The sequence below is a fragment of the Protopterus annectens genome, chromosome 12.part0 (assembly GCF_019279795.1).
Source record: "Protopterus annectens isolate FY-2018-M chromosome 12.part0, PAN1.0, whole genome shotgun sequence".
NCBI lineage: Eukaryota > Metazoa > Chordata > Ceratodontiformes > Protopteridae > Protopterus > Protopterus annectens.
In genome coordinates, this window is record NC_056746.1 from 104,378,142 (window position 1) to 104,398,141 (window position 20,000).

At 41.6% G+C, this 20,000-nt stretch overlaps 1 protein-coding gene across 1 annotated transcript in view; it reads left to right on the forward strand.

Annotated features, from left to right (window-relative positions):
- Nucleotides 1–2,008: 2,008 nt before the first annotated feature.
- Nucleotides 2,009–20,000, forward strand: part of LOC122816382 (kinesin-like protein KIF19) — a 378,290-nt gene continuing 360,298 nt past the window's right edge. The window contains exon 1 of the mRNA XM_044089131.1: nucleotides 2,009–2,167. Within this exon, the coding sequence (XP_043945066.1) occupies nucleotides 2,055–2,167 (113 nt within the window). The 5' untranslated portion in view covers nucleotides 2,009–2,054. The remainder of the gene's footprint in view (nucleotides 2,168–20,000) is intronic.

Here is a 20,000-nt window from a genome sequence, read left to right on the forward strand (position 1 = left end):
GAAAATGCAGTATCCAACTGCATCCTAGAAAGACAAAAGCGAGCTTGTGCATAAAAAAATCAAGGCATGCTTGTTATTATTTCAGAAGTGAAGTTATGTTACAATGTCCACTAGCACAGAGAGAAGGTCCAGATGCTTGATGAGCTGTTCTAGAATAGGCATCTGGAGTCCATGATTGAAAAAGACAGCAGTAATGTCAGGATCTGGACTCGGTTTGATCAAGAGTAACGGATTCAGTTCTCTGGTTCTGAAGGTCCCGTTTCTAAAGAAAAATAAACAAATTGTGAAGTATATAGAAGAGCACTGAAATGATACTGCACTTACGTCAGATCACATTAAAATTGTAATCAGGCATCTGTTGTCGCATTCTTGAATCACAGTGTGGAAAATGAAAACGTGACTAAGAACTTGAGTTACACAAAAACATAAATTAAAAAATAAGAACATTTTGTTGTAAGATGACTTGTTAGAACAGACTAGCATGGTTTGTGAGTGAGGAGCAGGATGTTCAGGGATAGGTTTAGGAAGCGGAATGAGCACCTTCATTAGATTTACATTCTGTATTAATAATGCTGTCGCATGCACAGGAACATTTAAACATAGAGGAAGGTAGACAAGGTAACGGTGTTCTCAGCTAAATGTATTTAGAATTAGGAGACCTCTTACTTTGTATAGCCCTACAAACTGTTAATTTATTCCATCAGGATTAATGTTCATTCCTGCCATTATCCTCTTGCCAGGGCTGTAGTTTTCTAGTTCAAGCCCCCAGGTATAACAGACTGTACTTAAAAGTGCTACTTTTTGGTGGATGTGAGTATGCAGTGCAACTTTTTTTGAGGAGGGATGCATTTTTGTCTTGTGCCTGTTCTTTACAAGATACTAAACAACATATCTTTTAACTATTCCTGGTTTTGCACAATGTCCTTTGTTTTGTCTCATTTGTGCTCCATCTCTCGTGACATTTGCACCCCATCACTCATGACATTTTTGATTTTCTAAGAAATCAGTGAGGATTACAGTCAGTTAACAATGTCAGACATTAAGAGTTTCATACTTTTTATTTTTTTGGAAAATGTAAGTTGATGTGATTCCTGCTGTTCTATGCACTTTTTAAATTAATTAAGGGTAATATTTAAAATTGTCCTTCATTCTGGATTTTTGCCCCCCCACAATTATTTTTGGCTGCATGTAGAGTTCTTGACAAACAAAATTGAGAAGTATGGTAGTCAAGGGTAGTAACTCTGCCCTAGAGGACATTTAGTCTAGTTTCGTGCTAAATCTTTCTTCTGACGCTCCCCATAATAGACATTATTAAGTAGGATTCTTTCATAAAAAACTGATTGTGTTTGCCTGCTGTGTCGTTGGTGCTTTTGGCCAGTGTCCAAAACCACCAAATTTACAAACTGCTCAGCTGAAGGATGCAGACAGCTATCAAAATGACAGTTTTGCAGTTGGCACAGTCTTAAAATATGAATGCCGTTCTGGCTATGTTCGCATTCAGAGTATTTCTGTAACTTCAGTAAGATGCCTTGAAAATAGGACATGGACACCTATTGAAGAATTTTGTGAATGTAAGAAGTGTAGCGCAATAGGAGATATTTTAAATGGTGGCGTATCTTACAGTGATGGTCTCTTTCTTGGATCTGTGGCTACCTTTACCTGTAATGAGGGTCCACATCTGATGAAGTAAACCAAACGAAAACATATAGGCTGAGATTTCAGAAACATTAATGTGTATTGGGATTTCTTTGTGCTGTGGTTTCGTGTAATAAATCATGTTTTTAAAAGTGCTTGTTTCCTTGGGCACCTTGGACTTTTGTTTTGAGTGACTGCTGGTGCTTTTAACGTAATTTTTGAGGATTATTCTTTCATATTTTACCTAGCATTCAGCTAGATGGAGTCATTCCTCTCTTACAGGTTACCTGTACAATATTAAGTAGAAGTAAATGTGAGTCACATGAACTTAAGACACTAACAAATATACTTTAAATATTTATATAAAGGACGGCTCAGTTGATAATGTGATTCAGGAGCTGAAACTTGGAAACTTCATTATGGAGCTGGACAAAGATGACCTGAAACCTGGAATTACAGTTCATGAGAAAAAAAGCCTACTTCATCCACGAATCAACTCCCAACTGCCTGCCATTCTGTCAGATCCAGACAGGTAGGCAACACATTTCTGTTTTCTTTCACCTGTACATTTTGTCATTAAATAATAGGCATCATTATTTGAGAAAAAGCATTGAGCAACTTCCTGGTTATGTGTGTTAGATATGAGTCATCAAAACCTTGACTTCCTGATGACATAATTACTAGCCATTTACAACCGTCATTCCACTTAACATATACCAAAATATGATGTACATTCAGTAAATTTAAAGTAGTTTTGTGGGGGGAAGATTTATGCCTTCTTCTCTTCTAAAATGGGGGATATGCCCCCAAATGTCCTGATCTCTAAATATTGTACCTTCAAGTTCACAGTAGCTCTGTGTTCATGATCAAAAACCTCCATGAACTACAGACTTCTGGAGACTGCAATGGTACTTATGTATTTACACCCACTTATCAAGATCTTATTTGATGTAGTTTATTGAGTGGAAGTTTATTCCACATTTTTGAAATATTTTAACAAATCTCTGTCTTTTTATTGTATTGTTTGACCGAATCATAAATTACTATTTCTATGACAAGGGGTTTTATAACAAGTGAGCTCATATTTTTCCTGTGAAAGCTTTCTAAGGAAGGCATAATTTTCATTTTATAAATTCTCAGTTTATGATGTATGGGTAAAGTTCACAGAGCCTGTATTGGCAAAGTTCGTCTGCAAATAAAGGTGCAATTTTTAATAAATTTATTTTGTGCCAACTCGACTAGCTTGAGTTGGTGTGTAAAATCAGAAACTTGCACTGTAGCCTAGTACAAAGCTGCTGTATCTCAGATTGTTCCCTCTTCCCTGACGTACTGCTGTTTTCAAGGTAGTATATATAAGTAGTGATGGTGTGGGTGTTCAGCTCACCACACTGGGTGTGAAGGGGCTTGACCCCATGTAAACCCACATTTTTAATGTATAATGATGAGTTTTACACTTTTCTGTTATATTAGGAAGATCACACTTTATATTTCACAGTTTCAGGACTTGCAGTACTGAGTCCTGAACTTCCAATAGGCTGACCTTGGTAATTATAGTGTCTGACTTGGAGCTTAGACTGTTATAAATGCTGGGATATAATCTTGTCTGGTAACTAAAAAGATGATAATTATGACAGTACAAGTATAAAATACATTGCCATTAAAATACATGACATTGCTTTTGTTGATATTAAATTCATGGACATATATTTGAGGATATTGGGTGATAACTCTTAGGTATTTATTTTGATCTAAACATCTATAGTAGAAGTGAGAAGTATTTCAGACATACTGGAATACCTGAAAGGGTCAAAGGTGAAGTGAGAAGTACTTCAAGCATACTGAAATACCTGATGGGGTCAAAGGTGAAGATCCATTATCTTGTCATTTATTCATCTGAACCACTGAAAATACCTCAACATAAATTCCTGTTGCTTTTGATGAAGTATTTTTTTCACTATCTCCATTTTTCACACAATATATACTACCTTCAGACACAAATACCTTGTCTTGAAACTTTTATGTATTTCAGGGAATAAGTGATGCTTTCAGAACAGGATATATATATTGATGATTACTTTACTTACCCCAGGAGAAAGAGGAACATGTGTAACCTGCTATATAAAAGTATTTAAACAATCTCGAATACACCAAATACAAAAAAAGGAACACACGTAACTTGCTATATAAAAGTATTTAAACAACTTTGAATACAGCAAATACTATGTGGAAGGGTTATTCCAATTTTCAGAAACAGAGTAAAGAGAGTTGCCTGCTGTATTGGATACTTTGGTTACATAGAGTAAGTCTCTGTTAGATAATCAAAGATTATGAATGTTAGAATAGGGTTGTAGAAGATTTTTTTAGGGAAGGTACGTTGTCAGGATTGTGCATTATTTTGTGAGCCATTATTAATTGGTTATGGTTCATAATATGAGGTAGTTCCAACCAAGAAAGATTTCTGAGGCATTGACAGTGATGGGTTGAATGTGTGGAATCTGTTGCAAATTTGGTAATCTTATTCTAACATGATTCTAATTTACTTAGTTCTGACCTGTTGAGGTTGGTAAGTATGGAGTATGCATACAAGAGTGAGGAGAGAAGGTAGGTTCTAGCTATGGTTATTGCAGCATCTGTTAAGAATTTTTTGTTTCTATACATTGTTCCCATTTTCTTGTAAACCTTTTTGATTGTGTTAGAAATGTGTATGTCAAATTTTAGTCTGTTGTCGATTATGATGCTTAATAGTTTTGTTTGGGAATCTGAGAAAATCCTAGTATTATTACTGGCAGTGATATAAAAGTTAGTGGGAGGTTAGTAGGTTTAGATAGATGAAAGATCATAAGTTTAGTTTTATTAGGGTTGAGAATGAGTTGTGTTTGCTAGCCACGTTTCAATAGCAGAGAAGGCTTTTTGTGTGACTGTAAGAAGTTGAGTTATTGTGGATGCTGCACATATGAGGGTTGAATCATCTGCGTATTGTGTGATAGATGCTTGAGATGAAGCAGCATTAAGATCATTTATGAATATGCTGAAGAGGAGGGGCTCTAGGATTGAACCCTGAGAGACTCGAAGTGTAACAGGAAGGAGTGGGGATAGATCTTGCTTCCATTTCACAGCTTGCTGGTGGCTAGATAGATAACTTTGAAACCAGTTAACAGCATCAGGGTTGATATTAAGATTATTCAGATTGGACAGTAACTTAGGATGGGAAACTGTATTGAATGCTTTAAACATATCCAAAAAGACTGAATACACTATTTTGCCATCATCTCTGAATTTATTTATAGTATTAGTGAAATTTCGAAGAGTTGTAGTAGTGCTATGATATTGTCAGAATCCATGCTCTGACAATGAGAGATGATTACTGTTTAGAAGGTGTTTAAGAAGTTGAAAATGGATACATCTTTCCAGAATTTTAGAACGTGGTGAAAGTATAGCAGTGGGCCGGTAGTTTGTTCGGTTGAATTGCCTCCTTTGTGTAATAGTGTAATATATGCAATTTTCCAAATAGCTGGGACATACTGTCCTGTTATAGAGTGGTTTACAATTATTAACACAGGGAAGGCAATAACATCTGCTGTTAATTTTAGATATTCTGCTGGCAAGCTATCTGCTGCCAGTTAAGTGGGTTTCAACTTCTTTAATAGTTTTGCAATAGTTTGTTTTAGGACTGTCTGAAATGAGAACGCATCTACAAAATTGCTTGGATTGTTGGTTGGGTGTTGGCATTGTGGGAGGCTTGCTATTCTTAGTCAGTGCAAAAACACTTTCAGTGAAGAATATGTTAAATTGTTCAGCAATATTGTTTATGTTATCAGGTAAGTTGGGGGGGTAGTGGTTTGGCCAGGATGAAGTATGTTATTGATTGTGTTTCAGAATTTTTGTGGATTCATTCTGTATTTACATTGTAAATTAGAATACTAGGGTTGTTTGTCTAGTTTAATTTGGTGTTTGGTGCTATTTCTAAGTTGCTGGTAAACTAAACGGTTTTGGAGGGATTTATTTTTAGTCCAATTTTTCCATGCTTTGTCCCTTTGTTTTAGGAGGGTACAACTCTCGTGGGTTAACCATGGTGCATAGTTGGCTTTGACATGAACTGTTCTTGGAGGTGCAAGTCTGTTTAGAATAGTAAGGAAGGTGTCATTGTTGCACGGCAGCATCTGTGGGCAGTTGCTTAAGAGGAGTCCAGTCTACTTTTTGCAAGAATATTAAGTGGAATCTGTAAGTTAAATTTTTTCTTATTACGATCTTGGCAGAAGTTGATTAGTTTAGTAGGGCTACTGTGATTTCTCAATAAGTAGGTTCCAAGTGGTCACTTAAGTGATCTGGGAGACACCCTGCTGTTTGGTAATACTGGGGTTTATTAGTTAAGAACCAGTTCAAAATAGATTGTTTATCTGTTTTCTTGTCAATTCTAGTTGGGTGAGAAATAATTTGAGTGAACCCATGGAGGTTTAGGTAGTTTTGAGGACTGTCAGAGTTACATGTCATCCAGTCTGTGTTAAGGTCTCCTGCAATAATGGTTTCCTGTGATATAGCTTTTGTGACATTTTGGAGAATGATTTTGACTGTACTGGAATTGTTTCCTGGAGGGATGTTCATAGGTTGGTACTAGGCTAGCGGCCCTAGGCCCTATACAAACCTAGCCATAACAATTCCCTGGATATTTCTTCCCACAATATTTACTTCCCTGGACCCCTGTCTAGCAGGGTGACTGATGTGATCCCCGGTGTGAATTTCCTATCTCCCATCCAATCGTCAAAGTTCCTTTTGAAGAGGGCCAAGGAGGCACTCTGCTTGACATCTATGGGCAATCTATTCCAGAGTATGGGGAGCCTCTGAGTCAGGAATCTATCCCTCCAGCATGTTTTGCTCATTGTGATGACAAGGTTTAGATCCCTGGAGTGTGTGGCTCAGAGGGATTGGGAATTCTTTAAGTGGAGCATGTCCATCAGCTCTGGGTTTGACATGGCCTTGTATGTTAAGCAGAGATCGCCTCTGAGTAGACAATATGCCACAGAGTATAGCTGGAGTTTTTTTAGATGGTCATCATAGGGCATCTGCTTTAGGCGTGTGATTCTTTTAGTGAGGTATTTCTGTGGCCTTTCCAGCTGTTGCAGATGTCTTGTGAGGTACATACCAAACGGGGGGGGGGGGGGGGGTTGTACTCTATAATGGGTCTAATGAGGGATGAGTACAGTGGGACAATGACCTCCTTTTTTCTGGATGAAAAGCCCTTAGTGATGAGGTGTATCATATAGAAGGATTTCTTGACTGTTGTGGTGATATGGTTATCAAAGGATTTGACCACTGTCCACCTGTGTTCCAAAGTCTCTCATCACACTTTCGGTGTTTAGTGTACTGCCACCTATGTGGTAATTCATGGGTACATGTTTTTTCCCTAAGGGGAATAACTATACATTTCTTGGCATTAAGCTTGAGCCCATGGCTCTGGCACCAAGCATCTGTTTCTGTAAGGCCCTTTTGTAGAATGTAGATGGCTATTTTATATATTTATATATATATATATATATATATATATATATATATATATATATGTATATATGTTTGTTCTGGTTTAGTTGTAATCTGGTTATGAGTAGCTCTGCATTATTAATGTTAGTAATATTTATGTTTGCAGCTTGTAAGTTGAGCATATTCTTAAAGAGAGTTGCTACACCACCTCCATTTTTTTCTATTCTGTCAGCTCTTAGAATATTGTAACCAGGTGGGGTTATTTCTCATAAAAGTATTTAAACAACCTCAAATACAGAAAATTCAGAAAGGAACACACATAACCTGCTACATAAAAGTATTTAAACAACCCTAAATACAGAAAATACAGAAATAGAAACATACCTTGCTACATAAGTGTTTAAACAACCTCAAATACAGAAAGAGGAACACACGTAACCTGCTACATAAAGGTATTTAAACAACCTCAAATACAGAAAATGCAGAAAGAGGAACACATGTAACCTGCTACATAAAGGTATTTAAACAACCTCAAATATAGAAAATACAGAAAGAGGAACACATGTAACCTGCTGCATAAAAATACTTAAACAAGCTTGAATACAGAAAATTCAGAAAGAAGAACACATGTAACCTGCTACATAAAAGTATTTAAACAACCTTGAATACAGAACCATCTTATTCAGCTTCTTTGAATATCTGCCTTTAAAACTTAAATAAATGAAACTATTTGGTTCAATAAATTTTGAACAATGCCCATTTTACTAAACCACTAAATAAAAAAAAAGTATTTTGCCTATACATGGCAAACTGACATCATAAAAGAAAAACAAAAATACAGAACCATCTTCCATTTTTTAAAAGACTTCAGAGTTATAGCGGTTCCACAAATAACTTAAATGACTTTGGCAATTGGGTCGACCCATTATTTCAACACAATTCTGCATTAACATGGTTTAGCCTAAAACACGGTGTGGCATCAAGCTTTGATAATCTGTCAAACTTATTTATTCCACATATAGAAACATATTTATTGACTTAGTAGAATGTTACAAAATTATGATGTTATGTTGTCCCTGTCTCGCCGTCCTTGCTGTTTGGGTTCAGAGCCAAACTCGGCACTGATTCAGCCACATACTATAGCTCGAAAAGTCTTTACTGGCCCGAAGCTAACCCCTATCCCAAGATGCCTAGCAGTAGCTACCCAGCTCTCGTTTACTGCATGCATCGTCGAGATTGTCTTCTGCTGGCTCAGGCTAAGTAGTTTTTTCTTGTGTAAAATTTTGATTATTGTGATAGCTTTTGGATAGTTTTTCGTATTCTGGTGGTGTTAGTCTAACTTTTTTTATATTCTACTACCCCCCCTCCCAACCTTTCGGCTGTTTGTTATTGCTGTTGTTGTGGCCGTCATTTCCCTGGGACTACCTTGCCTTTGCGTGATCCCTGTCACAGCCCATTTAAGTTAGAGGGCTTTCCCCTTTCCATCCCTCCCTTCTACTTTCAGGAGAAGCCTTTTTAGTTAGAGGCTTTTCTTTCCTTAGGGGAGGTAGCCGATAAACTTAGAGGCTACCTCCTCTTTCCTTCTCTTGTTTAAAATAAATAAATAAATAAAAAGTTGTGTTTTTTCAGTCAGGTGTGTTACTGTAAATTTTTGCTAACTTGTGTGTTACCTTTCTTGCTGTTTCAGGTACTTTACCATGTCCAAGGATCCAAAACCATCAGGTTTTAAAAAATGTGAATCATATTGCCAAAAAATGTCCCTTACGGATGGGCACACAAGTTGTGTGTACTGTTTAGGGGCTGTTCACCTGCAGTAGTCATGTTCCATTTGTCATGGCTTTAGTGCACGAGTCCTGCAGGAGAGAAGAAAAAAGCTTATTCTATGATGTTTATTAAAAACCCCTTTTGAAGCTGTGTCTGGAGAAACTTAGCCTGCAAAAAAACAGGATGATAAACCTGCATCTTTGTCGGCTCTGTCCTCTGTGCCGACCAAGTCTAAAGACAAGTCTTCCGAGCCTTTGGAACGGACAGTTGGCTCCTATAAGACTGTCTCTCCGGCAGCTCCATCAGCAGTCTTGGAGCTGTCCCGGACACATAAAAGATCAAGGTCCCCCTCCTTGGAGCCGGTGAGATCTGTTCCACAGTCTCCTATTTTACAATCTGTGGCAGGTAGTCACCGGTCTTCTGCACACGCCTGTCTGTCATCCAGGAGCCTGTCAGATAATGACGTGGAGAGAGTGGTGAAGAGGCTTCTCAAAACACCTGTATTTGCTAAATTGTTGTCGAGCCCAGCCCAGAAGGAACTGGTGCCATCTGCCCAACCCGTTTTTTCATTGATTCCTCCTCCGACTGTATCCAGTTCGGAGCCGGAATGCATGTAAGCCGTGGTGGTGGAACCGTCGGTTCCGACAACCCTAGGTTTATCGGTTCCGACCACCGCTCTGATCTCCTCGATACCTCGGTCTGTCAAGGGATCTGGGGACCAATGGTCTATCGTCGGCTCTGAGAGGGGGAGTGGCATCGGACCCTTGTCCAGCCCCCGTCTCCCTCTCGGTGTTTTGGCACAGGTGAGTTTGGCTCCTGCATTAGCCATGGAGCCATCACCCTCGGTTCGGAGGAGGTCTCCAAGTTCTTTGGAGCCAGAGTCTCTCCCTGTCCATGACAGTAGTGCCTTCGAGGTGATGGGGAGTGTGCTGTCTGCTGACACTGCTCCACCACTGGTTCCATTGGCTCCTTCCCCTTCTATGCCAGAACCTCCCCTCCACCCCAAGCATACCGAACCTGTGCCCCAGGAAGCTTCATTGGGTGACCTCACTTCTTCCAAATCCTCCCTTGAGCATGCCTCAGAGGAGGTCCCTCGGAAGAAAAAATGCAAGAGGAAGCATTTGGACTCCCCTGAGTCTATCACCTCATACACAGACTTGGAGGAGTCAGAAGGGTCTTTACGGTCCACCTATAAGGATGTCTCTTTTTCAGACATCCTGGAAATCCTTAGACAGAGGGGTAACTGGAAGTCCCATGCCCCTTCTGAGGATGAGTCCATCTACCTGGACGCTTTTGGTTCCCGATCCTGCACCTCTTGGGTTTTGTCTCCGCCTTTTGACCCACTTTTAGCTGTAGTGAGTTGAAAGGTGTGGAGCTCTCCAGAAACCATGGAACCAGTTCCACAGAGGCCCAATAAATTTATAACCGCCCATGAAGACAAATCATTTCTTTCAAAAGGAGTGCCTGTTGATGTTATGGTGGTGGCAGCAGCAGCCACCAATAAGGAACTAGCAGAAACTTCCTCTTCTGTCCATCCGCCTAACAAGGAGTCCCAGATGATGGACAGGTATGGGAAGCGTATGTTTTCATCAGCGGCCTTTACACTTAGGTCGCTGAACTACTTATCACACTTTACAAGACTTCAGAGGGATCTCCTCAAGGAGTTGGGATATACCCTTCAGGATCCTACAGCTAAAGGAGCAGCAAACAAGAATGCTAACCAGCTTGCAACCTTGACCTCAAGTGTTAACTCCTCCATTAACTTGATTTCTTACACTGCAGATGGAGCGAGTAGGGCTGCAAGCACAGGAGTTGCTCTGTGGAGACCTTCCTGGATGCGCCTATGTCAATTTGCGGAGCCCTTCAAGTACTCCTTTACAAATGCCCCCTTTGATGGCTCTTCATTGTTCGGGCCTCAAAAAAAAGAGACTCTTACCAGGTGTAAATGAGATGGCAAGACTCTCTCTGCCATGGGAGTATGTTTTTCCACTCCCTCGAGACCTTACCCCAAAAGTCAGAAGAGTGGTAAGATGTAGTTCCAGAAATCTCAGGGAGCTTCGCCTAACACACGTGGAGAAAATTCCCCCAGGGGCAGAGGGGGAAATAATAACAGGAGACATCGGTCTTGCAGCAGGGGGGGTCCGCAGCAGGGCAACAGGAATACTTTTTCTGCTAGGCCCTTCCAGCACCCCTGATGGGATGCCTGGCTGTCCACCTCTGGAGGCAGTCTGGGACAGATTATCATTGTACCCAAAAGCCTGGCAGATGATAACAGAAGATGCATGGATACGGTCCATAATATCCAGGGGTTACAAAATTCCCTTCTCCCAAACACCTCCCAAAAGAGCACAACGATTGATCCCAGATGTTCCACCCAGTCTTCGTGATCAGGCAAACCTAGAAGTACGAAGGTTGCTACAAAAAAGAGCCATCCAAGAAGTTCCCACAGACCAAATTGAATCCGGAACTTACTCAAGTTTCTTTTTAGTTCGAAAAAAGACAGGGGACTGGAGGCCCATTTTGGATCTCAGCAGACTAAACATATCAGTCAGGAAAGCGAAGTTCCGGATGGTGACACTGCAGTCCATTCTCCCCTTTTTGGGTCGGGACAATTGGATGTGCTCTGTCGATCTCCAGGATGCGTACTACCATATATAAATGGACAGGCGATCTAGGAGATATGTATGCTTCCAGCTGGGAGCCAGTCATTATCAGTTCAGAGCTCTGCCCTTTGGTCTCACCACAGCCCCCAGGGTGTTCACCAAATGCATGGCAGGAGTTACGGCTCACCTGAGGCATCTAGGATTCCAAGTGTTTCCATATCTACACAACTGGCTCCTTACTGCCACCACCGAGCATCACCTGATAAAAACGCGGGACCACACAATTCACACTTGTGCACAACTAGGCATCACCATAAATTATGAAAAATCTGCCTTGTTGCCTTGTTAGTGTATTGCATTTATAGGGGCAGAATTAAATACAAAAGACACAATGTCTCTACCATTCGTCAACAAGTCTCATTACTCATGACAAAAAAGAGAATTCAGGCACGGTTTGTACTGAAGGTCATGGGTTCTATGATGGCAGCAATTACTCTGGTCCCTATGATGCGCTTCCATATGAGAATTCTGCAGTGGCTCCTTTTCACTCAGTGGTCATTCCAGCATCTACCAATGTCACACCTGATTTCAATAACAGAGTCCTGCTGGAGGGATCTGCAGTGGTGCCTCTGTTCCCCCCAGGTCACCCTAGGCAGACCTTACCTGACCCCCCAGCCAGTAGCCACAGTGACCACGGATGCTTTCCACATGGGGTGGGGGGGCATTATCTGGGACAGACTGTTCAAGGGACTTGGCAACCACACGAGTACCATTTGCACATCAGTGTCTTGGAGATGAGGGCGGTGCTCTTAGCGCTGCAAGCACTTCAAGGCTTTCTTCCTTCAGGGGCTGTAGCAATACAGACGGACAATATGTCAGTTGTGTGGTATATCAACAAACAGGGCGGAACCAGGTCTTACCCCTTGTGTTGGGAGGCCCTACGAGTATGGTAATGGGCGGTGTCTTCCCATTGTTTTCTGATCGTGACGCACATCCCGGGGAAATCCAACGTGATAGCGGACAAGCTCAGCAGGGCAATACTTATGCCTCATGAGTGGTCCCTGAAACAGGAAATTGTGGATCTGATTTTTCGCAGATGGGACCAGCCATGCTACAGTCTCTTTGCCACTCCCCCAAATGACAAATGCAGCAGCTACTTCGCCCTAGTCCCACCACTGGGACAGTCACCCAGGGATGCACTTTTTCACGATTGGCCCCCGGGACTGCTTTATGCCTTCCCCCCATTTCCTCTAATTCCCAAAGTTCTTTAGAAAGCAAAATTGTTGGGTTACAAATTGATCCTTATTACCCCTTACTGGCTTCGTTAGATATGATTTATGTTCCTTTGGCATCACCTGCAAGAGGGAGCCTTGGATTATGGACCCAGTTCCAGATCTCCTGACACATCAGTCAGGTGCTTCCCACCCCTCCATAAAAACTCTCAAGCTGACAGCTTGGTTTCTCCCCTTCCAGTCCTAGCCAGGCTTCCAGAAATCTCCCCTGCGGTTCAACACATTTTGATTTCTTCTCACAAACCCACTACCAGAAAACTTTATGCTAGTAAATGGCAGAGGTTCTCTTACTGGGCAAAAAAGAATGCGATTGATCCCTTTACTGCACCTCTTTCAAAGATTCTTGATTTTTTGGCTGAAACCTTTGAATGAGGAGCAGCTGCAGCTACGATTCAGGTGCAACTGGCTGCCATTTCCAATTTTCACGTAGGACACTTAGGTTCTGACGTCATGTCACATAAACGTTGCAAGGCCTTCTTATGAGGTACTGCCCTATTAACGCCCCCAATAAGAGAACCTCCCCCTCCCCAGGATTTAAATTTAGTTTTAGCAGTTCTAATCCCCCCCCCCCTTTGAGCCAGCTTCTTCTTGTCCTCTAACGTTTTTGTCGTGGAAAACCCTTTTCTTGATTGCCATTACATCAGCCATTCGGGTTTCAGAGTTACAGGCACTTTCCATTCACCTCCTTATTTAATTTTCCACAAAGAAAGTCTCTCTCAAAGAATTAATCCTTCCTTTTTGCCAAAAGTATGTTCAGAGTACAATTTGAATCAGTCCATTGAACTTCCTGTTTTCTTCCCCAATTATGGCAACAAGGCAGATTATAAACTCCATCAATTAGATGTTCATAGGCAGCTTTGCTTTTATTTACATAGAACCAAGAACATTAGAAAATCAGACCAATTATTTATATCCTTTTCAGAGTAGAAGCAAAGTTCTCACGTTTCAAAAGTAACCTTGTCAAAGTGGCTTTCGAACACCATCACATATATTTATGAGTCACGAAACATGAAAATCCCAGGAGAGATTAGAGGGCACTCAACTAGGTCTTTGGCTACCTCTGTTGCTTTTCAAGCTAGACTACCTGAAGATTCTGTCTGTGCGGCAGCAACATGGGCTAGCCCCCATACCTTCATTACTCATTACCAAGTGGACGTGGCCTCCCAGAATAGGGCATCCTTTGGTTCCACGGTCCTGAAGAGTTTTTTCCAGTGAGCCACCCAGGATTTAGGTGCTGGCGACACTGTCTCAAACAGCAGGAAGGAAGGCGAGATAGGGACAATATAACACAAAGAAGTTATGTTCTTACCATAACATTCCATGTTTGTTGTCCTTCATCTTGCCTTCCTTCTTGCGTCCCTCCCTCCTTCCCCCTTCCAGGATTATTGAGAGGATTTCTTTTTTTTGGCTGAACTGGCTGAGTTTCTGCTGTCACTTCAGCTGCTTAGATAGTCTTTGTACCCTCCCTTGTTATGCCTCCTTCCTGTTTCAAGGGGCTTATCTGCTATGGTAACTTTTGGTAAATTGATTTTTTTTTTTACCTGCTTTGTATAGTGGTTGGTTATCACAAATGAGATTTAGGTAGCTACCACTAGGCATGTTGGGATAGGGGTTAGCCTCGAGCCAGTAAAGACTTTTAGAGCTATAGTATATGGCCGAGTCGGAGCCAAGTTTCGCTCTGAACCCAAACATCAAGAAGGAAGGCGAGATGAAGGACAACAAACATGGAGCGTTATGGTAAGAACATAACTTCTTTTTCTATATGATGCAGGTTTTCATTAAGTTGTTAAGTAACAGGAATGCAGTAAGTGCAGTGTGAAGACTTTTGCTATTCTCTCCTTATGCATTGTTACCTGTAGCTCTTTGTGTGTAAAACCTGTTAATTGAGTGAGCGCTTGACTACAATAACTAATAATTTCATTTTGCAAAACTGAACATTGAAAAAAGGTATATATTAGTTGGGTTTTGATTCACTTAAGTAATTTAAAGGAAACCTATCATAGGATCATAGGAGATTACTAGGCTAATAGTTCTGGGGCTCTTAGAAGCCTAGCCAAGAGTTTATCCCCAAAAATGAAACCTCAGTCAGCACCTGTCACCCATGTCAGTGAGGGATACAGGTGGAACCCCTGGGACAAATTTGTGGTTGCCCATCCACTCATCAAGGTTGCACTTGAACAGGGTCAGCGACATACTTTGTTTGATGTGTATGGGGAGTCTATTCTCCACCAGGTTTTGTTAATGTCACATATTAGATTTAAGCCTTTCAACTGTGTACTACACGAGGAATTAGACTTACAGATATGGAGCATGTCCAGTAGAACAGGGTCTGAGATTGCCTTGTAGGCAAGACACAGATCACCTCTGAGCAATCTGTATGATACAGAGTAGAGTGATAGTGACTTGAGCCTGTCCACATAGGAGAGGTGTTGGAGGCCATGGATTCTCTTAGTGAGGTATTTCTGTGGCCTTTCTAGTTGGTGCAGGTTTTTGGAGAGGTACATACCAAATGGGGCATTGTGCTCAATTATTGGCCTAATGAGGGAGGAGTACAGAGAGGTAATAACCTCCTTTTTTCTTGATGCAATCCCTTTACTTATGAGAGGAACTAATTAATGGCTTTTTTGACCACTGCCACTACATGATGGTCAAATGTGAGATTGTTGTCAACTTGTGTACCCAGGTCTCTCACCACAGGTTGTTTGCTTAGGGAGTTGCTGCTAATGTGGTAATCAGTAGGGGCCGTGTTTTGCCGAATTATATAATAATACATTTTTTTGCATTTAACTTAAACCCATGATTTTGACACCAGTCATTTGTTGCTGTGAGACCCTCTTGAAGTATGTTAACATCATTTGGGGAGTCAGTGACAGCACCCAACTTACAGTCGTCCGCAAACTTGGTCAGCCACAGACCTTTTGTCTTTGCCTGGATCTCTGAGAAGTAGATGCCAAACAATAGGGGTCCCAGGACAGATCCCTGGGGGACACCACTGATGGCAGGTCTGCTATTGGAGGTAGTGGCACCTATCTTGACTATGTGGATCCTATCAGTGAGCCGGGTGGCAACCCACCTGGTGAGATAGGGATTTACGCCAAGTTCTTTTCATTTTTCGATGATGCTCCAGTGGGCAATTTTGTCAAAGGCTTTGGCCAAGTCAAGTTAAGTTGTATGTACCGACTTCCCTCATCCAGTGCCTTGGTGACAGTCTCAAAAAAGTCATCCAGGTTCAACAGGCAAGATCTGCCCTCGACAAATCCAAACTGGGTGGGGTCAAGTGCTTGGAGATTGCCTATGTCCTTGTTTATGAGGTCCATAATAATATGCTCCATGGCCTTACAGATCAGACTTGTCAAGCTAATGGGGCGATAGTTTCCAGGGTCAGTAGTGGCACCACCTTTGTGCAAAGGGATGATAATGGCAGTTCTATACTCTGCTGGAATGAAGCCTGTACTTAGGCTGTGGTTGAATAGGGTGGTCAGTGGTGAGGCTAGTTCTTGCTGGAGATGTTGCAGTTGCAGAATACAGCCTGGGATACTATCAGGTCCCATGGAAGCTGTGTACTTTGCCTTGGATAGGACCTTTAACACTTGGCCTATGGAGATGTGAGGTGCGGTGCAATTATCGGGGATACCAAATGGGCCTTTGGGGGGACAGGGGGGTGAAGTTTGCGCTGAACCTATCTGGTAGCAGGTTGGCTAAGTCAACAGGATCAGTGTAAGTGGTACCGTTAAGAACTAATTCAGAACAAACGTGGGCTTTGCCATGGAGGTTTCTGATGTAACCAAAAAAGGCTTTGTGGTTAGCCTTTGTTTCGGAAGCTAGTTTTGATTCATAATTGACTTTGGAGATTTTCAGTAGTGATCTAATTTGCTTGTTAAGGCTAAGGAGGGAGTTTTTCCAATTGGGAATTTTTGCCTTTTTACCCTTGGACAACAGTTTCTTCCTTTTGTTGTAGAGCCTGTTGATAGAGGATGTCCACCACATAGGTTTGTGTTTCCTTGAGGAGCAGGTTTTAGTTCTGTTGGGTATGGCTGAGCCCATGCAGTTGTACTGGTGCTTGTATACTGCACTGGCATACTGTTCAGCATATTATTTCCAATTCCAAAAGACTTGCTGTCAGTGTAAGTGACCCCTTAAACTGAGAGCAGGTCTTTTGGAATTTGGTCCCCAGTGTAATTCTATTTATAGATAGGACTTGCACCAAAGTGAGTCACATACACAGAAAGCAGGTTTTTCAGAATCAGGACAGACTTATACTGAGAGCAAGTCTTTTGGAATCTGGCCTACTGTCAGTTTGAGAGTTTAATCAGTCTGGTTTAATCTAGCTAAAAGCATTCCTGCAAAACTGTTATTTTTGTTGTCTGATAGAGCTGAATATTTGTTACTGTTTGTGACCTTTCAGCTTGTAGTGAGATCTTTAGTCTAGAAAGGCCTAGCTGTTTTTCTTTGTGGTAGAAAGTAATCAGTCTGGTTTAATCTAGCTAAAAGCATTCCTGCAAAACCGTTATTTTTGATTGGATAATTGGGCTGGTTTCTGTTTCTCTGTCTAATAGACAGTGTTTTAAACCAGTTATACTTGTTTGCTCATGCTGTTCATTGCTGCTGAGAGACTGTCCCTCTGCCTTTTCCCCTGCTGTGATATTGGAAAAAGATAAGTGTTTATTTTCAATTGTTTTCTGTACTTCTGTTTTACTACATATCTCTGTAATCTGTGCAACTGTTTTTTTTTTTTGTCCCACCTTACCTGACCAGCTGTTGTAGTAGTGTTAAATCTTGGTGGCTTTGAGTTGCCCGCCTCTGGTATAAAGTTGATATTGGACACTCCCCCCAGTCACATTACATCAGCTCATTCTGCTGTTTATAGTGAGAACTTTGTAAAGGCCCACCCCTTTAGCTTCTGAACCTTGAATTATCTCATTATCTTCTGTCTCTTCACTTTCTACTGCAAGAAAAACTGTACCTCTTTTTACTTCATTTTGCTGTTTGCCATATTTATTACTGCTTGTTGGTAGCCTCACTAAATTGATGACAGTATTCTATTGAATTGCTGCTTTATTAGTGCTGTCTGTTACTGTTGTGATTTGTGAGCTATTGTTTCAAAGCAATCTACTGATTAACTATATTTTGTTGCTTTCTGCTGCAATTCATTACTATTTAACTGCATTTTACTGGATTTCGTTGCTGTTTAACTGTTTTTTTTCCATACAGTAAGTGCTATTCTTTTGACTATAAGTGATTAATCTGTGCTTCATTGTGAGTTTTTTCTTACTGAGTTCTTAACCTTACAATTGAGTAGCATAGTTTAAATACAGGTCTGCAGCATCCAGAGCTTCAGCAGTAACAGCACCAGTACTTATTAGTTATGACCACCCCCCTCCTGGTGTGATTGTAGGGCAATTTCCTGTGCTTTCTCCTGCTAACCTGGTGCACTTGGGCATTCTGAGACAGTCTGGCAACTGTCTGAAGTACAGAGATCACCCTCGCCTCTTACCACCCAACACTCATGCACATGAGAGGTGCAATTATATCACCAAACTGGAAGCAGTGCACACTCCAACCAAGACTGGACTAGCTGGCCAAGAGGAGAAGGTCAACACCTGCAACTCACTATATAGAACACACAGTCCTCCAAACCACCAAACATCACAACCCACACATAGAAACACAAACCATACACCCACCTTCATGGAGGCTCTCAATAAAAACTTACCCAAACAACAGAGACCCCTGAGACAGAAATGCACTCCATCACCACAACACAAAAGCAGCCCCAGAACATAATAGCTCACCACCACAGTATGCCCCTCAACCTAAGCCCTTAAGGCAAAACACTTTGCCCAATGTACTAATCATAGGAGACTCAATTGTGAGGCACACTGATGCCCCACTCACTAGGTTGAACAAGGAGAAGGTGACAATCAGATTTCTGTCAGGTGCCAGGATCCGCTACATAACACATGCACTGAGGTCACTCCACAACAAGTACAAATATGACTCAGTCATTGTCCATGTGGGTGTGAATGACCTGAGACGTACCTCCCTGGACTACATGAAAAGAGATGTGATGGAACTCTCATATTATGTGGCTCAGGCAGGTATGACCCTAGCCCCGAGCAGTATTCTGCCATCACCCAGAATGATACCACAGTACGAGCAGAAAATTATTGACTTCAACAGTTAGCTAAAATTCTGGTGTCATTCTTAGGGGATCCAGTATCTGTCTGCCTGGGATGACATGATCAACAGACCTCAATGCTTTGCCAGAGACGGCCTGCATCTGTCACTCCTGGGATTCCAGGTACTGGCTAAGGCTCTTGCTACACCTATAGTGCCTTTTTAGGCAGTTTTCCAAAGACCAAAATTCCATTGTAACAGCTACAAATAAATGCAATCTGAGGGTCATGCTGCTCAATGCTAGAAGTCTAAATCTCAAGATGCACTCGCTTGAAGCTCTCCTCAAAATGGAGAATGTCGACATCTGTGCTGTAACGGAGACCTGGTTTCAAAAGGCAGAAAGAACCCCTGTGCTCCCAGGCTACAACTCATTCCATACCTTTCAGCCCCAGAATACATCCGGAAGTGCCAAAGGCGGAGGTGTCTCCATATTCTTAAAGGATACGCACACCTCTAGACTGGTAGCTCAGCATAATGCATCCAAGATACTTCTGATAAAACTAACACTGGGTAAGACAGTGATACAAGTCATAGCCTGCTACAGAACCCCAAACATGTCCCTATACTCTCACTCCAAGTTCCTAAGCACCCTGGAGTCTGTCAAGGTCCAACCCAATACTCTCATGCTGGGTGACTTCAACTACCCTTCCATCAACTGGGAAAACTATTCAAGTACCAATGTACAGACACAACGCTTTCTGGAATTTATCAATTCTAATGCCCTGGACCAGCTCATTCTGACCACCACTAGAGGAAGCAGCACCCCCAACTTGGTTATCACCAACATGGGAGACCATTGCTCCACACCTATAGTCAATTCCTTCCTGGTTAAATCCAACCACAAACTGATCACCATGGAAATCTCCATCTCACCTACAACCCCTTCTAAGGTAACCACCTGAAAAACTTCTCTAAAGCCGACTTTGGGCTCCTAAAAATAGAGGTGGCTAACTTCTCAGCACCCATGCCAATGGAAAATAACTGCACAACTGCAGAATCATACACCAATGCACTGTACGAGCATGTACACAAATGCATGGACCTTGCCATACCA